The sequence below is a fragment of the Haliotis rubra genome, unplaced genomic scaffold (genome assembly GCF_003918875.1).
Source record: "Haliotis rubra isolate DU_JTF1 unplaced genomic scaffold, ASM391887v1 Scf894, whole genome shotgun sequence".
Classification (NCBI taxonomy): Eukaryota; Metazoa; Mollusca; class Gastropoda; order Lepetellida; family Haliotidae; genus Haliotis; species Haliotis rubra.
Genome location: NW_025767628.1, coordinates 315436 through 336782, shown reverse-complemented (window position 1 = coordinate 336782; position 21347 = coordinate 315436). Strand labels below are relative to the sequence as shown.

At 45.3% G+C, this 21347-nt stretch overlaps 1 protein-coding gene across 1 annotated transcript in view; it reads left to right on the top strand.

The window, feature by feature from the left end:
* LOC124263682 (cyclin-G-associated kinase-like) overlaps nt 1-21347 on the top strand; it is an 81251-nt gene that overhangs the window by 1392 nt on the left and 58512 nt on the right. The window contains exons 2-4 of the mRNA XM_046698336.1: nt 5883-5944; nt 7102-7161; nt 21181-21295. Coding sequence (XP_046554292.1) covers nt 5883-5944; nt 7102-7161; nt 21181-21295 — 237 coding nt within the window. The remainder of the gene's footprint in view (nt 1-5882; nt 5945-7101; nt 7162-21180; nt 21296-21347) is intronic.

Genomic DNA, 21347 nt, shown 5'->3' with positions numbered 1-21347 from the left:
GAGTGTCTGCTAATTATGTCATATAGTGAATTACAGTAGTCGAGTTTGGAAGTGACAAGACAATGCATCAGAAGTTTACAGGTGTCAGTATCGAGGTAGTGGCAGACTTTGCTGATATTATGGATGTTGTAGTAGCAGGCTCTACAGATGGAGGTGATATGTGCATCCATGGATATGTTGGAATCGAGCATGACACCAAGATTCCTGGCACTTTCTGATGGTAGGATGTCTGTGTCACCGATACGAAGTGAAGGTGATGGCAAAGCAGTCTTCAACTTCTTAAGCTCAGTGGTGGAAATAACCCATTGCCCGAAGTCCGAGTCAAGTGTTTTTTTCTGTCGGGCAAGCAAATTTGTATATTACACTGTACCGGTGTCCAGTTGACTTTCCAATGTTAATTATGTTGTTTATTTAAAGAATCAACAAGAAAACGGCCGGTATAGTGGCAAAATTATCAGGGCAAGTGATGTTACATGTGCCACTGTACCGGATTACCCTAGCAATTTTAAAGCTATTTCTACCCCTGATGCTGATGTTTGGAGCCTATGAGAAGGAACTCTGTCTTCTCCTCATTCAACATCAAATAGTTGGAGATCATCCATGATTTGATTTCATGAATGCAGAGTTAAAGAACAAATAAACTTTTTTTTTTGGTACTCTTTTAACTATTACATATGAAAGATTTGTAGTTAGTCTTATGCGGAACACCAAATTCATGCTTAAAAACCTAGTGGTTAATTAATACCGAGCGATTAAAAGTGGCCAAAAAGTCGCCTGCTTCATTCTCGCCCGCCAACGAAACCACAGACAGGTTACGTAACTCTGTCGCCAGAGCACTGCAGTGACGCCATATGAGGAAGGATTTTCAGTTAGTTGTATATAAAGTGTGTAGCTAGCTCATCATTTTGATGATTTCTCGACATCAATGAAGACATGCCGAATCGTTGCGTTGTCGTCAATTGCTCTTAGGGGTTGGGCGATGGTGTCACCATGCACAGATTTCCACAGGACCCCGCAGTTCATGCTAAATGGGTTATGTTTGTGAGTGCAAAGTGAGCGTTGTAACCTGAAACGATATCTTACTTGTGTTCAGATCGCTTCACGGAAGTTAAAGAATCAAAATTAGTTGTAGTAAAATATGTATATGATTGATGACCCATAAAGATTTTCCATGACACAACTTGTAACATAACGATTTCTTCCTCGGAAGCGAGGTTGTGGTCGAAGTAACAATAATACTGTAAGTAGTAGTGGTCGTCCGATTAATTGAAATAATCGAAGATTGTTCGCAATGACTAAATGACCAAGCAATTTATCATGTTTTCTCATAATCGAAAATAAACCATTTTGGAACACTTGTTTGCTTAAACAATATTTTTCACAAGGTTGGTTTTGTCTGTTACATTTCATAAGCACTACAAGCTCGCTCGTTTTGTAACTCGGTGAAAACAAACCTAAATAGCATTTATCCTCAGACTGGCGGATGTTTGCAACAGGGCGCCGCCATTTTTGAAAATTGTAAAGTCACAGGCTAACGTCTGTTAGAATTAATGAGATTATGGTTTGTTTTCATCAAGTTAGAAAATCAAAACTACTTTCTACTCGTAGTTAAATATGTATTTGAATCATGACCAAAAGGACTTTGCATGACACAACTTATAACGATTTCTTCCACGGAAGCGAAGTGGGGGTCGAAGTGACAATACTGCGCGATAAATTTCTTGCTACATTCACGTGGTTAACGTCCACTCACCAGTATCAGGGAGACTATATAACGTGTTGTAGATTATGTAGATACTAGTCAATGTACGTCTTTATATTTGGTCTTATAATCCTAATTAGTTTATTATCATACTTGTATGCATTTTGAAACTAAATATAAAGCAGACGATCTGCTGATACTTATAGTGAATTTATAACAGGACTGTAATATCTAGACATTTTATAGTTTGCCAATGTGAATCATAATTCGTACACACGCCCTAGTGTATGTTGTGTGTCTCATTACACTTCACGGCGAAAACAATGATTCTGTTGAATACTACAAAAAACAGTCTAATATACGAAAAAGTGACATATCGTTTCAGGTATTTCACATTGGTGTATAGTCTCATTGGTCACCCAAGATAGCACACCTGGCAACTAATTGCATAATGTCTGCCTTTCTTTAATAAAAAGTAATTTAGTTAGCCCTCTCATACTATGACATGGTGACAGAAGGGAACTAGGTGATGTTGGAGGTATTGGACAGTCAGTAATTCATGTGATATCGTTCCGCCACCAAGCTTAACAAGGAATCTGATCTTGACCAACTGAAGTCCCTGATTTATGCCATGGGTCAGGGAGCAGAACATGTCTTTAATTCTTTCACAGAGCTCCAGATACACTTTTGGCCATGTCGGTATGATACCCATGCTTTTGAGACTAAGTGGGTATTCACTAGGGCTGCACAATATAACCGGTTTACTGGTATTTACCGGTTCAGACATGAAAACGATACGTATTGCGATACGCTGATCGAAAACCGGTATTTTGACATGCATTCGGAAAGCGTCGTAACACTCGGAAATCTTCGGATATTTCACTTCCATGGCACGGATAGCTAATGTTACAAGTTCATTTAAGATATCACCAGCAATTAATTCTGACTGTGAAACACGGTACTTGCATATTAATTCATCTAGCAGTCCTCTAATGAAGTTGTTTTCTGTTTGTAGTGTAAAAAACTGGATAATTTACTTTGAGCGTGTGGAAGCTTATCGATTTGTTTGCAGGATATGTAGAAAGACACAGCTATTTGATTGGTTGCTATTCATAGATGGGCCAATCAGTGAAGGGTTAAAAACCGTGACTGGTATTCTATCTGCGTTGCACATCTTAATTGCATTTAGAATTATTCAAGATTCTTTTAATCGCAAATATTTGGAGATGGAAAACCTTTAAGTTTGTTTCGATTGGTTTGAGTTGATGCAATGCGCAACATGATTTTGATGCATTGGGTAAATTCGCATTGTTATTTTGACATAGCGTAAACGTAAATATTTAGCGTCTTTTCATACCCTGGCATTTATTTTTCTTGCATATTTCAGCTTTTCTATACAGATATATATTAGTGGGTATTTTCAATGCATATTTTACGCATATAGGCAGCTTATCTAGACTTCTGGTCATGATAATGTCTTCGCATTTGGTAATCAAATCTCACTCTATGCGTGCATTAGGCACACTACCCTTTCCACAGCTCCATATTATGGAAGAAATGTGTATACTATTTACAGAAAATATTGTTGTCAGATATTTCAGAGTGTTCTTCTTTTTGATATTTGACTTTCATAAATCTGATACTAAACACATAGGCTCCAAAGAAAAATCCTTTGATCGATATGTGTTTTATGTTATTTCAAGTTGTTTCCATGATCATAAGCTTCACAGTGACTGCTTTGTAGAGAGATTGTAAGATCATTATGTTTTAAGATCATTAATTATGTTAATACTAATTAACCATGAATCATATACTTTGCCTATAAAAGCACATGAATCAAGATTGTTAAGTGATTGGTAACCATAGCATATATTTGTGTGGTGTTCTCTTTATGATGTACATTGGATATCATAAAGATTTATTGAAGTTGAGTCCTGTGATTTACAATAGTACGAAAGCTTCATCTTCCATTTAAAGAGTTACCCCGGTGACTACCAAGAGCTGCTTTAGTTTAGACAAAAAGAGACTAACTTTATAGAATTTTACTCATTAAGGGCTCTCTTTATATTGAGAAACCCCCTCCCAGGTTAATTTCGTACACAACTGTTTGGTTGTTGTTTTTTGTTGTTGTCCCCAGCCGCAACCCGGAACGGGGAACTATGTATTCAGCGGCGTCCGTACGTACGTTCCAATTCTTGTTAACGAGATATCTCATGAACGGTTGAACTGGCACTTGGACCACTTTTGAAACTCTTGTTAAAGCGATATCTCATGAACTGTTGTACCCAATGTCTTCAAATTTGGTGACAGCCTACATTGGGGGATTACGCAGACACCAGTCGATTTGGGTGACCTTGACCTTATTTTCAAGGTCACCACGACACTTTGACCACTTTTGAAACTCTTTTTTAATGCGATAGCTCATGCACTGTTGCCATATCAGTGGCAAACACTTGTTATATATATTAGTTTGGACACATCACATAAAACAAGAAAGACAGCCTGTTCACACCATTTTTCCAAAGCCATTGTCTGATATCTAACAGTTGCTTTTTAGCCTTCTTTATACGCACCACAGCAATGGTGTATAGTCTTGGAATAATTTACAGACGTATTTATCTGAAAAATTATTGATTTATTGTATATTGACCTGTTTACACAAGAGTAGCAATGTTGTGGTGCATATATGAAATGAAACACAACATTACTGATACACCATTAAATTCCACTCAGTACTCTAAATGTACTCTTAAGTTTTTCCAGTACTCCTATATTGAGAAAATAAGGAGTACGTACTCCTGATGTTGAAATTATGAAAACCTATCTGGAGCCCTGTTTACTGTCTTCATAAATACAGTTTGCCTGGTGTTTTCAGTGTTCCCGGTGGTTTTGAAAATTACCGGCGGCTTATGCCGACGGGGTCTGAAAATTCCGGCTGAACTAGTTTTTATCCGGAGAGACAAATTAATCAGTAATCGCAACGATATACTGTACATAAATGTGTTGAAAAGTCTGCCGTACGAGTTGCTTGTTTTTCGAGAATGCTCATTAGACCTACAGCGTCCTGACAAAAGTATTCGCCATTTGGCATATATAGCCGTTCGTCTCGTATTTTGTCACAATCAGAAAATGAAAGCGGTCCAACTAAATTCGATAAATGTGTTCAGAATGTCATTCGCTATCTAAATGACTGTGAAATGTGCAAATAATTAGTGTTTATATACCCGTGGTGAATTTCAACCTGCATTTCACGAGCTGAAAACAACGATTCTCGGACACATGCTTCGGCAGCGGGTCCACAATAACATTGTCAAAGAGCAAAGTAACCATGTTTCGAGGAATTCATTAAATAAATTGAATAAACTAATGAATAAAATCAACAACATTCATAAAGTTGTACATACAAAATTACTATTTTCCATGTTTTTGTGCGATCATGTAATGTAAGTCAAGTCACTGACAACTGACATCTCGGCTCTTGCCGCCTCAATCTTCACGCTCGGACACGATGTTTAATGCGAAAATATATACATGAAGCATATTTGTCACAGGTCATAACCTAGCACGATACGTCCAAAAGTTCCATAATTTACGATAGGTAGCGATTTCTTGCTTAATATGTTCAGAATAGCATTATTTTACCCAAAACTTCTGTCTAAATCTAAAAGTTTTCGCTTTACTTAGGACGGAATCCATTGCCGTAATATGATTGGCTGCTTTAGGTCACGTGTCAGATTTTGACCAATTCGACACTTTATAGCAGACTGTGGCGAAAAGGCGTCATTAGAAACCAATCTTTATCCAATAAAATCGCTTCTTACAACTGTGAAAAAACTATATAGTCTAAATTTAGATGGGGGATTGCCACCCTAGTTTTCAATATACGTTTGCATAATGATCTGAAGAGAACAAAGAATAAACAAAGATGTTATCTGCAAGTTTATTAAATCTGCCGATAAATGGCAACTTTAAGCAATACAAAATTTACCGGCGGCAGCTACCGACGGCAGTTGAAAATACCGGATCTTCACAATTTTTATCGGTAAAAATCCGGTAATTACCGGAGAACGGGAACACTGGTTTTAAAAGTAGGTGATAATACTGATATTCATATCTGTTACTAGCTATGAGGTCTGCTGTGATCAGTTATGAATTAGTAAAATCTGATTTTTGATTGCAGGTGGCTTTGCCTTTGTGTTTGTTGCCCAGGACATCAGCAGTGGGAAGGAGTATGCCCTCAAGGTAACACACAATGTGTCCACCTTGATAATGATAAGCCTCATCAATTAGTTTTGATAACTTGGTTACAATTCATGACATCAGTGACTGCAAGCAGTAATTTAGCTTTTGGGCAAGTAAAAGTCCTCATCACACGGCCAGTTCTTGTTTTTACTCTACAAGAACTAGCATACATACAGTTGTAACATTAATTAATAATAACATTATATAGGGAATTTTGTATCAAGTTACATGGACTATAAGTTTGAAATGAGGATTGTTCTCGCATTTGACATTGAAGATCAAGGTATAAGACATGGTCACAAATGCAGCAAAGTCAGTTGCTCAGTTGTTCAAATTTCTGGAAATAATAATAATGTGTCCATTTATATAGCGCGCCAAACTCCATACTAGGTATGCTCATAGCACTAACAATCAATGCACAGCATATTATTACCTCATATAACCCAAGCTGCCTGTGAGGCGCTAGAAGGTTATAATCACTGGGTACCCATTTTCTGCTGGGTGAACAGAAATGCAGGGCTCGATTTAAAGAGATGTTAACCTATTTGCACTAGGTGCAACCTAAGATAAAAACCTAGTTGCACCAGCCAAATTCCAGTTGCTCTGCTTTTTTTACAATATGTAATGAAAATAATATGCTATTGAATTATTTAGATGTTTCATTCATAAGTTTACCCACTCAAAAATTAACCTGCACCTGGTGCAAGTTAGAGTAATTACTTTGTTGCACTTTGTAATATTGGGTTGCACCAGTGCAAGTAACAAAGCACTAAATCGAGCCCTGAAATGTCATATTACTTCATATAAATTTGCAATCACCACCTATCATATGTCATGATTGTGTCAGTTGTGACCTTTTGAAGGTCATTTATGCTTGATCAGACTTGTCAATAGTTTCATTCAGGAAGTATTATCAGTATAATGTGGAGACTCCACCTTCGTTTGCCCTCGCCGCTCGGTGTTGAATGGGTTCAGCAAAGTAGCATGATCACAGGTAGTAGACTTGTCCAACGGTGCATATTATCAGATTCAACAGGGACTTAGTCAGTTGCCAATCAGATGGGTTTTTTTCTATTGACAGAGGCTACTTGCGAATGATGGTTTTTTTTCTATTGACAGAGGCTACTTGCGAATGATGGTTTTTTTTCTATTGACAGAGGCTACTTGCGAATGATGAGGAGAAGACAAAGGCCATCATGACAGAGATCAGATTTCTTGTATCCTTGCATCAGTATTGGAAACACATGACATAGTCCAAACAAGACAATTATGTTCTGCTGTCACCTGTTGTTGCAGCAATGCATCATTTGCAAATGAAAGACTGCATATCACCTCAGCTTCTAAGTTAGCAGCTTCTATTGACTACAACATCTTTAGGCATCTTCAAATCCCGCTAGGTTAGGTCATGGAGATGTGACTTCAAGGTGACACTGCCTTGTTGTAACTTCTGCTGATTTTTGCAGTTTGATCATATAATAAATGCAGTCGTAGGCATATGACAGAGATGCCAGCCATTATGATTGTGATGAAATAATTACACTTAATAGTTAATCTTAAGAGCCTAAAATAATAGTAATTACTCTTACATTCTTTTTCAGAGAGATCATCCTTGGGGTACATATATGCATTTTCTGCGGCTGAAAATGTCCTGTGACAGTTGTATCAATGTTTTAACAAAAATATTGTACAATAAATAAAATCTTCGCATTCACATAATTTTCAATGTTTTGTATGTGTATATTTATGCTGCTGGCTCCGCTGTTAGCTACATGCTTGCGTGTTTGCTTTCAGGCGTTTACTGGATGTTCTGTCTGTGGGCAGAGCATCCCCCGAGCTGATAAGCATGACAAGTGCTTATGTTGTCTTGAAAAAGTCGGCCACAATCCCGACATTTGCGAGCTCTGCACGGCCTTCTCCCCCCGGGCCCAGAAACGGAGGGCCGCGGATTTTCTCTTTTATAAAGAGTTGCGAGAGGCGGGAGGGGAACTGACCCAGGAGGTCCACCTGTCTAAAGCAAAAAATGGTAAACCGCCAAAAAAAAAGCTAAGGCGCCTCCTCAATCACACAGTGGTTTTGACATGTCGCTAATTACGCAACTTTTCCAGCAGCATATGGACTCGGTGAAGTCCCTTGTTCATGAGTCGGTTGGAGGTCTCCGTCAGGAGTTCCTCGCCCACTCTGAGCAGGGGACGGAGAGTCCGGGGGTGGGATCGCTGAGCCCGGCTCGATCCCTTAGCCTTGAGGCATCTGTCGATCCGTTGCCTCTGGCTTCGGGTCTGGACGCCTCGGCTATCCCGGAGGGGGAGGGTTCGCTCCCAGTCCCCCTCTCAGTGTTGGCGCAGGGTCCGTTGAGGATTCCTGGGGTTCCGTTCCCTGCGCCGCCCTGCCCCATGAGAGCGGAGGAACCAGTTCTGCCTGGTCTTCCTCCCGTGTCTCGGGACCTGGGTTCGAGTGTGGTGTCGGTTGCCGGAGCGGTGAGTTCCTTCGGCTCTTCCCTTCCCTCTGTGTCTGGTGCTCGGACGCCCACCGGGTCTGGGGTCGGGTCCTCTTTGCGAGGAGACCCGGCTTCTGACTCGGGCTTGGGTGCCGAGCCAATGGACGTTGGGGAGGCCGAGGAGCCGGAGGGCACTTTCCATTTCTCGACAGTTCTGCGGGAGGTGCGGCCACGTATTGCCGATTTCATTCCCCAGGCCGCGGTACCCACCAGTCACTCGGACTCATCTGAGTTCCGCCTGCCGGGCGAGTCATTTGCCTGTAGGCAACCCTCGCAGACACTGCTCCGCATCTTGCCTTCCCTGGTGCAGGACGTGATGGATCCCCTCCTGGTTGGGACACGCCTCCAGTTCGACTTGCCCGAACTCGTCAAGAGGTAGCAGCTTGGGAACGATTCACTGTTCTTTGTACCGGTGGTTGACGAGTGTGTGTTTACTTCGGTCGCCCTGGGGGGAGGCTCGGCTTCCTCTGGTGCAGCCCCGGCTGCCTAGCAAGGGCGTTTAGTGCCACTGTTTGCCCTTGCGGGTGCCCCCCTGCAAAAGGCTTACCGGACTTATGAGGAAGTCTATCGGAATGCCATGCAGCAGGTGAGGGTGGTGATCCACGAGGCCTACCTTTCCTCTATTCAGAGGTCAGCCCTGGAGGCTGAAGGGAACGCTGGGGACGTGTCCCCGCATGTTGTTCTGCTTCGCCAGTTATCCGAAGTACAGGCCCACCTAGTGCGCGACTCTTTGCGGTCCGCGGCGTCTACGGTGATGTGCGCAGTCATGGGGATGCGCAAGCTGTGGCTGTCGACGTCTTGCTACTCGGCAGCAACACAGCAGACCTTGCTAGCCCTTCCGTTCCGTCTGGGAGCGACGTTGTTTCCTGGGGCTCAGCAGGTCATTCAGGAGGCTGCTGCTGCAGCTACCTCCTTCAAGGACTCGAAGGCCTTGTTGGAGCATCTGCGGGCTTCTCGCCCCCCCGCTCCCGTCACGGCTTCCTCCTCCGGGGTGCAGCCTACACCCGAGTCTGCTGGCTGGCTTAGGCCGCTGAGCAGGGGCAGGCGAAGGAGCCGTCCCGCCAAAGGAAAGGGCAAGGAGCAGTCCTCTTTGTCTGGCTCCCAGCTTTTTCGCGGGTGGGGGAGGTCTGCCCCGACCTCCCGTTAACCCAACAGGCTGTCGCCGTGGGTCCGTCCAAGTCAGTTCATCTGCTCGGGACCACTCACGCTCTCTTACCACACGTCCCAGTGGGGGGCCGCCTCTCTCTATTCCTGCCGGAGTGGGAGAAGGCTACCAGCAACACTTGGGTGCTTTCCACTGTCAGTGTCGGCCATCTACCACTGTGGAAGCGAGGCCCGCCAGAATTCACCGGCATACGTCGCACTCCGGTGCCGTCATGTCAGGTCAGGCCGGGTATACTGCGCGACGAGGTTCAGGCTTTGCTGGACAAGTCCACAATAGAGCGCATACCACCGGGCGAGGAACAGGCGGGATTTTATTCCACGTACTTCCTCGTTCCGAAGAAAGACGGCGGGTTCCGTCCCATTCTCAACCTCAAGGGGTTGAATCGCATGCTAGAGGTTCCATCCTTCAAGATGGAGACACTTCGCTCGATGATTTCCTCTGTTCAGCCCGGCGATTGACTTACGTCGATCTATCTAAAGGATGCGTATCTACATGTGCCCATTCATCCATCATTCAAGCAGTACCTCAGGTTCTCTTACGACGGGATGAATTACCAATTCACGGTGCTTCCCTCCGGCATATCCATGGCCCCCAGGGTGTTCACCAAGCTCATGTTAGTGCCAACTCCTTTCTCAATCGCAAGGAAGGCGTTGTTACCCTTACCTTGATGACTGGTTGCTCAGCTCGCTAACTCAGCCAGCGAGCCTAGATTCTACTCACAAGGTCATAGACATTCTAGTTCGACTGGGGTGGATCATCAACCTCAAGAAATCCGACCTGGTACCCACCCAGGACTTGGTTTTTCTCGGGGCGCGGTTCCAAACTCACAAGGATCTTGTCTCCTTGTCGCCCGACCGGGTCACCAGAGTGCGGGAGATGGTGTCTCCGTTCCTCTCCCAGCCCTAGGCACCAGCGCGGACTTGGCTCCGTCTACTGGGCCATATGGCGGCAACTATCTCTGTAGTGTGGCGGGCGCGGTTGAGGATGCGTCCCTATACAGCAAGCTTTGGCGAGTCGGTGGGCTCATTCGGAGGATCTGGAGCAGAGTCTCACAGTCCGGGTGGTTGTCTCCTCACCTTCAGTGTCGGACCAATGTCAGGAATCTCTCCAAGGGGATCCCTTTGGAAATCCCGACGCCAGTTCTTACAGTTCAAACCGATGCGTCCCTCACGGGCTGGGTGAGTGTGTTCTGGGCAGTCTGTCGGTGTCCGGACTCTGGTCAAAGACAAAGCCTGCCTTCACATCAACGTCTTGGAACTGAGAGCTTTGCATTTGGTTTTGAGCGCTTCCGGGAGCATGTTTAGGGCCAGGTTTCGTCTTCAGTTGGACAACCGTACGGCCATGACGTACATCCTCAAGCAAGGCGGCACGGTGTCCCTAGCGCTCCTTTGGGAGACGTGGGAGTATCTCCTCTGGTGCGACTGTCAGGTGCTTCCTGATTATCTCCCGGGGCTGGAGAACGTGCGAGCAGACGCTCTCTCTCGCCGGATCCTGGCCCCGCACGAGTGGATGCTTGACCGGCAGATATTTGGAGTTATCTCCCAGTTGTATGGATCGTTCCAGGTGGATCTGTTTGCGTCCGGCGGGACGAATCATATACCCGTGTTCTGCTCTCGAATACCGGACCAGAGGGTGTTGGCTTCCGACGCCTTCCTGCTGGATTGGACAGGCAAAGTGCTCTGGGCGTTCCCGCCACTGACACTCATTCCCCGGGTCCTCTCCCAGCTGTCCACCCAGCCAGCTCGGCTACTTGTGCTACTGGCACTGCTATGGCCGTCACAGAGCTGGTTTCCGGTAATTCTCAGGTTTCTGGCTCAGCCTCCTGTTCTATTACCTTTGCGACCAGACATTCTCACTAAGAACGGCATGCCATACCCCAATCCAAGGATTCAGTGGGTGGCTTGGCCTCTGTCAGGTCTAGCCTCGAAGCACACGGAATTCCTGCAGCAGTTGCAGACACAATTCTGGCTTCGAGGCGGGATTCGACAAACGTTCAGTATGAGGATAGGTGGTCCTGCTATGTGCGCTGGTGTTCAGATAAGGGGATTGCAGATCCCTTTTCTGCGGATTTAGTCCGAGTATTGGAGTTTTTGCAAGCTCGTTTGGAAGAAGGCTTGGCGGCTTCGACCATTCGCGGCTACTCCCGCTATTTCCGCTTTTTACACCCCTGTCGAAGGTGCTCTTCTGGGGCAGCACCCTCTCATGCAGCGCTTTTTAGCTGGCGTGGATCGGGTTCGACCTGCAGTCAGGCGAACCAGCCCACCTTGGGATTTGTCAATTGTGCTAGATTGGCTGTCCAGTCCTACGTTCTCACGTCTATCGGCTATTTCCATTCAGTTGTTAACATGGAAGGCTGTATTTCTGGTGGTGGTAACATCTGGACGTAGGGTCGGCGACTTACATGCTATGTCGGCAGACCCGGCGCTGACTGTGTTCCATCCCGATCGTGTCAGTATTCGCCTCCCGGATACTTACCGCCCGAAGGTCGATCACGCTTTCCATGTGACAGCTCCTATCGAACTTCCTACTCTTACCCAGCCTTCCACATCGGGGACCTCTCCTACCCATCTGTTCTGCTGTTACAGTGGCGGGAAGGCTGGGGTGCCGGCTAGCAAACAGACCCTGTCTCACTGGCTTGTTTCGGTCATTTGTGCTGCTTATCAGGTTAAGGGCAAGCCTCCCCCTGAGGGGTTGAAGGCTCACTTGGTCAGGGCAGTAGCCACGTCAAAAGCTTTTGCATTGGCACTACCCATTGAGGAGATCTGCTCTGCCGCTATTTGGAGCCGGCCTAGCACTTTTATCAGGCACTATCAGCTTGATACACATTCACGTGATCGTGCGCGTTTTGGCCGTTCTGTTCTCTCCAGTGGACAGTGTCCTGCCACCCTGACCGAGTGAGTCTTGGTTATCTGGTTAGTTGACGCTGCTTTCAATTGTGTTTATTGATATGTCCGCTGTTGTGTGATCTAACTCCTTTCGATTCTCTCCGGAGATTATGGTCGGTTGTGAGTTGGTTTTTCCCCCCTACGGTGCTCTCTAATAGACCATGATGTGAGTGGGGTTGTATATTTTAGCACTGTGTGCGTACTTGCTATGCTTAACCTGTGAGGTCGGTTCTAAGTACCTATCCTCCCTGTCGGTTACCCTCCCATAATGCCTCTCGGGGAAGATCCGGGACACATGACAGGTGAGTGTTGTGTCGTCTGTTACATTATTCTTAACGATCGCTATTCATGTGTACTTTGACAGAATTCCCTCAACCCTGGCCTCCGGTCTTTGGGAGTCTGTGTTTATGCATATATGTACCCCAAGGACAATCTCTCTGAAAAAGAATTAACTAAACCTGCAGAGGTTTCCAATTCTTTGAAGAGAGTCGTCTTTGGGGTAGGGCCGCCCACCTCCCCGCAATTCTGTTCACTGATTTATTCAGCAGAAGGAATGATGATACAGGCCTAGGTGCTTACCTGGTTGGCTGCACATGCATAGCAGGGAGGTAACTCCACGTGGTGGCGGCCGTATAATAGATAAAAAGATTTTATTTATTGTACAATATTTTTATTAAAACATTGATACAACTGTCCCAGGACATTTTCAGCTGCAGAAAATGCATATATGTACCCCAAGGACGACTCTCTTCAAAGAATTGGAAACCTCTGCAGGTTTAGTTAAATTTTCTACATTTATTTACAAATTATTTTTATGTATAAATTATGGAGAGCAAGATTGTCAAAGAATTTAACTGTTGTTGATATGCAATAAATTTTTAGGTTGTCAAAAAATCACTTAGCACTATTTCATATTATTATTTTGATTATTGTTACAAGCCAGTGATCAGTATTCGCCACCTACAGGAAACTATGTTGATAATGAACACACTTATCAGGAACTGACAAATATATTGACTGTATTCATTTTTGTTGTCTTTTGTGTTATATTTTAGTCGAAATTAGTATAATGAACCACAGTTACAACAGCCATAAATTAGTTGCCAACGTAGCTGCTTATAACCATAGTCAACATAAATTCCCTTGTGTGAGATAGTGTCAGATATTCTGAGAGATTGTTAGTATCTTAGTCTGTTTGTGTGGTTTGCTGTGGACTTATCTCTGAACAAAATGTACCAACTATATTAGCTTTGTCTAATTTTGGAAAATCCAAATTTTTAAACTTAGCCTATCTCACGACTTGCACCTCTCTCTCTTTTACGAATGTAAACTTTCTTCCATAGGCCTCCTTGTCCATTCGCCCGTGCACTCCATGCTGCTCTCCATAATTAGCTTCCTAGTTCCAATAAAGCTTGCAGCATGCTCCACTAATTGCCCACGTGACTACCTTGAATGATCATTCTCCTTTCTTGTCGCACGACTGTGTGGACGTGCTGTATATTAGGGACCCTAACATCATGGGGAAAACTGATAATCAGTCAAGGAAAAGGAAAGTTTGTGCTCAATGCAAGACGAATTATTCGTCCCTCGACCCTCACTCGTCTTGCAGTAACTGTATTGTACAATGTAACTGGAACAAACGATGTGGCAAGTGTAATTCACTAAAAGATAAGGATTTTAAGGCCTACCTTCGTGTTTGCTCCCGGAGAATCGCCCATAGAGACAGGAAATCAACAGAATCTGACCCCACTCCCGCCAAGCGTATCAAGTTACAGCGACAGAAAATCATACGTTCACGCAAGAGAGCGACGTCTGTGGTTCAAGAGGATTTTATGGACGCTTCATCAGATTCTTACTTATCTGAGGACGTTCGGCACCTATTACGTACGCATCAGTTACCTCCTTCCATAGCGTCAGATCACTCGTGGGTGGTTGTGATCGACAATTCTTCGTTGCCTGTCCCATCCACACTACCAGGGGACCTTGGATCAACACTATCATCATCCAGATCATCAGTACATATCCCTCGACTGTCTCAGTTTGTTTGGAGCCTGGCCAACCGCGGCTTCAACCAGCCAACTGTCTCTTCACAGTTCATTGAACCGGACGGGGCTGGCTACAACAGTGTTGCCGGTGGACGTTCATCATGAATCAACACTTCAGGTTTCGTCACCTAATCGCCGATCCAGATCGCCACATCATTCTAGATCACCTTCACAAGCGCATTCTAGATCACCGTGCCGATCAAGATCACCGGATCGATGCAGATCACAACATCAAAGTCGATCACCTAACCAATCCAGATCACCAAATCAAGCCAGATCGCAACTGCAAACCAGATCACCTGTTCGATCCAGATCACCTTATAGATCCAGATCACGATCACAGTTTCCAGTTAGTGCATCGAATCGATCCAGATCATCTTACCAACCCAGGTCACCTATATGATCTAGATCACCTTACAGAGCCATTGACCAATCGGGATCACAGTACAGATCCACATCTCATGGCCGATCCTATTCAGATGGTCGAACCAGAGCTCCAATCAGAACCAGATCACCAACTAGAACTACAGCGACCCGGACTAGTTCTTCATATCATACCGGATCACCTAGCCATACTAGGGAATCCAGTTCACCGGTTTACCAACCTACTTTGGTACTTACCACGTCGAGATCTCGATACAGTTCCTCTGACCGACGTTCGGGTGATCATTGCTCTGATACCACTAATAGGCCTACAGTTTCTTACGAATTTCCGTTTACACGCTCAGAGAATCCTTCGACTCACTCTAGGATCATAGCTGAGTCATGGGAACCTGATAACAATTCCACTCCTACAATGACTCTGGATCTAAATATGATGATCAGGGCCATAACCTCAGCCTGGAACCAAATAAAGCTGTCTACTCCAGCCCATCCGGCTTCGGTAGATCCTGGCTTTTCATCTGGTCCACCTCCTGAGATTGATCCAGTCCAAACAACCATGCCTGCATCTCCTGTTCACCACTGAGTTATCTACCAGTGGGGGTAGCTTTGCAGCAGTTGAGACACCTCAGGTACTCCTTTGGATTGTTGAGAAGCTCCAACTTCCCTTGAGTACTTCAGCAGATGACCTGGATCACTCTTATACTCTTAGGAACCGGATTGGTCTACCATCATCCTACCACCTCGACCTTGTATTCTGAAATTTTTCAGTACACTAAATGATGGTTTCAAGAGCCTGAAACGAATTAAGGACGGATTCTCTGCTCCCAGATATAATCCTTCTACCTCTCATGTCCACGGCCAAACAAAAATCTCTATGGCTCCAACAGTGGATGAGGATATTGGAACCCTGTGTGGCAAACAAGCTGCTTTGCCCTACCTTATTGAGGACCAAGAGTTGGCTCACATGGATTCAGCCGTGAGAAAGATGTTGCCATCTATTAGTTGCGTCATTGCATCAGTCGACGCTGTTAACACTGCTCTGGAGCATACTTACTCTGATCAAGACGCTTACATCCGAGGATGCATGACTTTAGCTCTGGACCAGTTCCAAATTATCCTGGATCAGTTGTCTCATTTTTGGGGCTACACTCTTGCTGTTCGCCGACGTGGACCCCTTAACATCTCTTCATGGGAGGAGGGATTTAAAACAGAACTGTTTCACCAGCCTTAGTTTACTGACTCCCTCTTCAATGGTAGCATCCAAGAAGTATCTACTAAAGTTGATAAAGAAACCCACTTTCAAGTCTCGATTGAACTGTTAAAGATACAGAAGTCACAGCTCCAGGACTCATTAAAACAGCATCAAACTGCACAGTTCACCCCTACCAATCCGGGATTTACGCAATCTTTTTCGTGGCACATCCACTCAAGGCCGTGGCAGAGGAAACATATCTGGCTGTGGTGGTTCCTCCCGTCGCCCCCCCAGGACCAACTCTGGCCCAGGGACCAGCGCCGGGAAGCAGTGACGGCTTGAGACAATCTCACGATTGGGACCTCCTGCCCCCAGTCGTTCTGATTTACAACACTCCGGTAGGCGGGAGATTGCAGATCTTCCCCCCGAATTGGACCATCCTCAAAGATTCGTACGTCACCAACCTGCTACTTCACAGCTATCAGCAACCCGTTATTGGCAGTCCACCTCTGACGTCACATCCGGCTCATCGCTCATATCCTGTGGACCAGCTTCAGACTCTGCAATCCACAATAGGTACGCTATTAGACAAACTCGGGATAGAGCTCCTAGGTCGATTGCCCGTCACTCCAGGATTCTACTCCCCAATCTTCTTGGTTCCAAAGAAAAATTCCAACAAAGTCCGGCTCATCTTCAATATGAAGTTGTTCAATGCCCGATTCCTGCTTCCACCCTCTCACTTCAGGATGGTGTCGATCAACCTTTTACGCAGAAGAAGGGAGACTTCCTCATCAGCCTAGAACTTCAGGATGCTTATCTTCACGTTCCGATACATCCAGAACACCGGAAGTACCTTCGCTTCGTGTTCAACACGAATCACAACCAATGGAAAGTCCTACCATTTGGAATTTCCACGGCCCCGTGGCTTTTTACCCGAATTACCATGCCAATAACGAGCTTCCTCCACTTTCAAGGGATCACCTTCGAAAGCTACATAGACGATTGCATCCAGGCTCAACAGGATCCAATCGTATTGCTTCACCAGCTACAGTTCACCACCACGCTGCTCAGACAGATAGGGTGACAGGCTGACAACCCCAAGGAACTAATTTGCCTTCCAGAACAGCTTCGTCCAGTCCTTCAATGGTGGCTCGACGAACAGAATGTTTGTGCCGGAGTCTCTATGATGCCCTTTGCCTCTATGATGCCCTCGACCACCAAGTGGCTGGGCTGTGGTCATCTGATGAACGGGTACTTCATATAAACAAGCTGGAATTCAAGGCGGTAATTCAAGCCATCATCTAGGCTCGACAGGCTCGGCAAATCTGCTACAATGGGCGATCAGGTTCTTCTATCTCATCGACTCACTCAACATCGTAGCCAGAGCCAGACACATTCCCGGCGTAAAAAATGTGATCGCCGATGCCTTGTCCTGATCCAACCGACCGTCTCCGACAGAGTGCAAGTTACTGCCCCAGATCTTTCAATCGATGATCTACCCATTATCACGGCCTCAAATAGATCTTTTCGCCACATGGTTCAACAACCAACTTCCAAAGTTCGTATCACCAATCCCAGACTCCGTGGCGTGGGACCTCAACACGTTGGCAATATCATGGGAGGGTCTCAATGCCTACGCGTTCCCCCCGCCAGCTCTGCTACCAAAAGTAATACAGAAACTATTGGCCGCTTTTGGTCGCACCCTTCTGGCCAGCAAGAAGTTGGTTCGTCAACCTAAGAAGCCTGGCAGAGCCAAACCCAGTACCGCTTCCCAACTGGGACGACATACTTCTTCACCCTCACTTGGAACTGCGCCACGGGTCACCTCAGACCCTCAATCTACACGTTTAGCGCATCTTCAGAGTAGCCATAGCTATTACTTCAGCGCATCATACTTCAACCCGTTCCTTGTACGACAACAAGTGGAAGAAGTTTGAAGACTATTGCAAGCTTAGGGGAATTGCATCTCCCACTTCCACCTCGGCTCAGGTCGTTGCTGAGTTTCTCCAGCATCTAAGAAACTCAAGGGTACTACGTTAGCTACCTACTTAGCTGCCATCAACTCGGTTTTGGCTACCACCATGGGCATGAAGATTTCACTGTTCCCGAGTTGCAGAGTCTTCTACGCTCCTATAGACTCTCTGACCAGTCCAAGAAGTTCAGACCTCCGGCCTGGGATCTGTCCGTCGTCCTTCGTCATATGATTTCTACAGATTATGAACCTTTAGAAGATAAGGACTTCGAACAAGTGACATTCAAGACATTCTTCCTGGTAGCTTTGGCTACCGCTGCTCGTATATCTGACCTGCATGCACTTGATGTCAATTGGGTGCGGTTCGAGCGGAAGAAGCATGGCAAGGCTTTCCTGGGTCTCTGCTGGGACTTCATTGCGAAAAACCAACTGCCAGGGCAACCGGACCGGATGTTTACCATTCCCCCGTTGTCCACCATTCTTGGGCCTGATGATAATGAAGATTTGACACTCTGCCCTGTTAGGGCTCTACACGTTTACCTGGCTGTCTCCAAGGATCGTCAACGGCTACGGAAGCGCCTCTTCATACCCTTGTCAAACGCTTCAAGAACTGAGGTTTCCCGGACCACATTGGCCTTCTGGATGCGTGCCACGATCCTGCGAGCCTACAACGTTGCAGGGTTGCCTCCTCCAGCCGCTTCCAATCCTCATGAGACTCGTGCACTAGCTTGACGATGGCCCTCCATAGCAACTGCTCCTTGACCGCTATCATGGAAGGTTGCTTCTGGCGTTCTGATACAGTCCTCTCTTCACATTACCTGCGAGACCTGTCTGTCACGGATGTCCAGAGACTACACCAGTTTGGACCTCTTGTACTGGCTCAGCAGCTTACATCAGCCCAACAACGCAGATGAGGGACGGTTCCGCATTCGCGTTACTACTTCCTTGTGTATACTGAATAAAAGTTGAACTGGATCTCAACCTTTTGTTCTCATTATATGGGTTCTGCCTCCAAAGTTGCCGGGCACATCCTTTGACTAAGCTTAGGCAAAGGAGTGAGGGTCAATTTGATGCTGCCCGGAACTGAACGTTAAACCTTGGAGATGCCGAGTTATGTTTCTCTTTCACCCGCCTCGGTTGGTGTCTGGGGGGCCTTCTTGAAGCGAGTCTGGCCCGATTCTAGTCGCAAGACTTTAATTACGGGGGTACCTTGTAAATCGTGGCGAGGCGAGGCTTACTTGCCGAGTTGCGTCCCTTGTCTTGTACAAGGTTGCGGCCGAACATCACATCGCTCGGGAGCACCCATCTCCCTGGGAGTCGTTGTGCTTAGTAAGCCAACGGGTTCCGGAGAACCCACTACAAGCATAGGAGTTGCGTGCATGCGTAACAGGCCTCCCTTGTACATCACTATCTACAGTTGTCATCAGTCCACACAGCTCCAAGACCAGCTGTTCGCACTGTCCAGACAGAAGGGTAATCTACGGCCCGCCGTCCAACCGTGGGATAAGTGCAAGTCGTGAGATAGGATAAGTTTAAAAATTTGGAAAGTTTAATATAAATTGTATATTTATATACTTACCCTATCTCACGCGATGGATGCCCGCCCGGCCTGCCCACTACTCAGATTTCAACGTTGGCTCCAAGATGAGAATGATCATTCCAGATAGTCACGTGGGCAATTAGTGGAGCATGCTGCACACTTTATTAGGAACTAGGAAGCTAATTAAGGAGAGTAGTATGGAGTGCACGGACCAATGGACAAGGAGGCCTATGGAAAAAAGTTTACAGTCGTTCCACTAAAAGTCGAAGCAAGAGAGAGAGGTGCAAGTCGTGAGATAGGATAAGTATATAAATATACAATTTATATTAAAATTTCCAATTTCTAAAAATAGAACAACCTCCCTGGTAAACTGTTACTATTCCTTCCTATCTGCCAAGCGTTGCATAATGGCAACTGCCAGTTACTCGACAATGGAGCCTATTTTTCGATGTTGTTGTAAGAATGTGACAGGTGATACAGGATTAGTCAAGGGAAAGTTCACTGGGCATAGTCTAATCCTGACATAAACAAGTGCTGGTTATGAAATCTGCAGGCCCCACCCCAACTGCAGGATTGCATTGTGCTGTGTGGATGAGAAATCCCTAGTCATCCCAGACCTCCAGTTACCGGTATGTGTGGAGGTTTATCAGCACTATACTCAGGCCCATCTGAGATTGATGTGACTTTCAGCTTTCTTCACACATTTAACCTAATATGCTGTCATATAATTGGAGTACTTTTCTAGCTAAACTCACCTGCTCCTGAAGCGAAGGCAATGAGGGATCTCCAACAGATACTTCTGATTAGAAACTAAAGGCAAAGTTTGCCCTGGATATTAAAGAGTTATGTTTTCAGTTGTGTGTTATATGTTATATGTGAAAAAGGCAATTACAATATGTTGTGTCAGAATAAGTATATAGAGAATCTCACCCAAGTGTCTACTGATATCAATTATATCAACACGAGTTGATAAAGTTACAAATATCCGAGGCTTGCCGAGGATATTTTTACCTTTATCAACGAGTGTTGATATAATTGATGTCAGTAGACATGAGGGTGAGATTCTATTTATCATCAAAAATCATTCTTCATTAGTTTTCAATGACAAATGTACATCTCTCAACACTGTACTACCATTAGACTTGCAGTGCAGCGATGTCATAGCATTGTGACATCATCAAGTTGATGACGCCATAGCATTGTCAGGGCATTGTACAAAATCTACTGTCAAAACGATATCTCCTAGGAGATATCATTTGATCTCACACAAGCGATAACTCCTGTGGAACACAGTTTTGGATGATAAAGTCATATCATGAATATTTAAATTAATTTAATTTTGTTTGATAGGAGTAATTAAGATTGTTCTGTCTGTGCAAGTTTGCATGATCATTAGACAACCTAATACCATAACTACTCATCCATTAACTTGGTCATGGCAGAAACCTTTGGGAAAAGATACAAGGCTGTTTGTCCATTTAATACATATGTCCAAAGAAACACCCATCTTATCTTTTCTGTCCATCCAACTACTTTTGATTTTCCTGAACCTGTGTCAGAAGAAACTGTCTGGCCACCCACACATAGTTCAGTTCATCACTGCAGCAGCTATAGGGAAGGAAGAGTCTGACCATGGCCAGCATGAATACCTCCTGCTCACCGAGCTGTGTTCAGGTACGTGCAGCACCACCAGGTCCACTTCTTATCTCTGTCTTGCCTCAGCTCT